Source organism: Loxodonta africana, chromosome 10, assembly GCF_030014295.1.
Source record: "Loxodonta africana isolate mLoxAfr1 chromosome 10, mLoxAfr1.hap2, whole genome shotgun sequence".
Taxonomy (NCBI): Eukaryota; Metazoa; Chordata; class Mammalia; order Proboscidea; family Elephantidae; genus Loxodonta; species Loxodonta africana.
This window is the reverse complement of record NC_087351.1, coordinates 29,436,586-29,438,314: the sequence shown is the minus strand read 5'-3', so window position 1 is coordinate 29,438,314 and position 1,729 is coordinate 29,436,586. Positions and strand designations below refer to the sequence as shown.

The 1,729-nt window shown below is 41.5% G+C and overlaps 1 protein-coding gene across 1 annotated transcript; it reads right to left on the bottom strand.

The window, feature by feature from the left end:
- Positions 1-333: 333 nt before the first annotated feature.
- LOC100655501 (olfactory receptor 11G2-like) lies at positions 334-1,400 on the bottom strand. Its single transcript, XM_010601014.3, has one exon. It carries the CDS (start codon positions 1,383-1,385, stop codon positions 438-440), a length of 948 nt encoding a protein of 315 aa, XP_010599316.1. The 5' UTR covers positions 1,386-1,400; the 3' UTR covers positions 334-437.
- Positions 1,401-1,729: the final 329 nt, after the last annotated feature.

Below are 1,729 nucleotides of genomic sequence, written 5' to 3'. Positions count from 1 at the left end.
GGGCACACTAGAAGTGGCCCTGGTACACGGTCCAGGCTTCAGTTGAGATCTCATGAAGGCCATGTTCCTGAGTAAGGAATGTATCCCGGGAGGAAGATCAAAACTGACATAGACCATCTTTAAAATGCATAAAAATGAGTTTTAAATGGGATTAAAACTATCTGCACCTACTCTATCTCCCTGGTAAAAGAAAACCTTCTTCTTGATTTGGTTACTAAACCCCATGTCTACAGAATTTTTTAAGCATTCTAAAAAAAAAATTGCGGCATGCTAAGAAACAGGACTAAATGACTATAGACAATAGAAACAGACTCGTGGGTGGTTAAGGTTTGGATCAATACTAGGATGAACAAGTATATGAATGACACCTGTTTTTCTTTTTTTAACCCAAACAAGAGGTTACATATGAGTTTAACATTGCTCAAGAATCTTTTTGATTAGCACTTTCTTTGTATTCTCATAAATTTCTGCAGGGCTCTTTTCATATCTTTGTTCCTAAGACTGTATATCACAGGGTTAAGGAGAGGGGTCACAACAGAATAAAACAGGGTCACAATTTTCTGCATTCTGTCTTCATGCTCAGATGTTGGACTCCCATACATGACCAGTACTGAGCCGTAGAAAAGCGAAACCACAGCCAGGTGAGACCCACAGGTAGAAAAGGCTTTTCTTTGTCCAGCTGCTGAGCGGACCCTTAGTACAGCTCTTAGGACCAGAGAGTAGGACCCCATGATGAAGAGAAAGAGAATAATGATGGGCAGAAGGGCTAAGGTGGAGAAGACAAGCTCCATCACAGGAGCTCTTTTGCAAGTAAGTGCTAGAAGAGGACCTGGGTCACATAGGAAGTGATCAATTATCCTGGATCCACAGAAGGCCATCTGGGAGATGATGATAATAGGAATCAGGAACCAGAGGAAACCAAATACCCAGGAATTGACTACAAGATTGGTGCAGAGTTGTCCAGTCATAATGGTTGGATAGTGTAGAGGCTGGCAGATTGCAAGGTATCGATCAAATGCCATAGCCGCCAAGAAAAAGCATTCTGTACAACCCAGAGAGAAGAAAAAGTAGAATTGGAGAAAGCACCCAGAGAAAGAGATGACTTTGGTCTCAGATAGGAAGTTGGCCAACATGTTGGGGACAGTGGAGGTGACATAGCAGATCTCAAGGAAGGAGAAGTTGGCAAGAAGGATGTCCATGGGAGTATGGAGTCTTTGATCCCAGCCCACAGCACAGATGATAGAACTATTCCCGATGAGGGTCAGGAGGTAGAGAATAGAAAAGAGCACAAAGAGGAGGATCTGACCCTCCCTGGGGCAAGGGAAGCCCAAGAGGATGAAGCCGGTAATGATGTTGGAGTTGTTGAGGGTGTTGTAGATTTTCATGTGTCTGTGAGCTGTAAAAGACCAGCAAATTCTGAATAACAGCGTAAAGCGAAATGGGTCTCCAGATTTATATTTGAAACACTTTGGAAAGAAAAGAAAGAATTAAGTATCAATTGCTACTCTTTTTCTATAATCCTGAAATATTGTCCTGGCTTGGTTTTTTGCTCTCATTCAGATTTTCACTGTGGGATCACGTAAACCTTTGGTCAGATCTGATAAACTCTTGAAGTAGAGTGCTGTAGAGGTATTTATATAAGATTTACACATAGTAGAACACACATAGACACCCACCTACACACACACACACACACACTCACAGATATATATATATATATATATATATA

Coding starts and splice junctions, on each gene's coding strand:
- LOC100655501 (XM_010601014.3), bottom strand. CDS start 1,385: ATGAAAATCTACAACACCCTCAACAACTCCAACATCATTACCGGCTTC.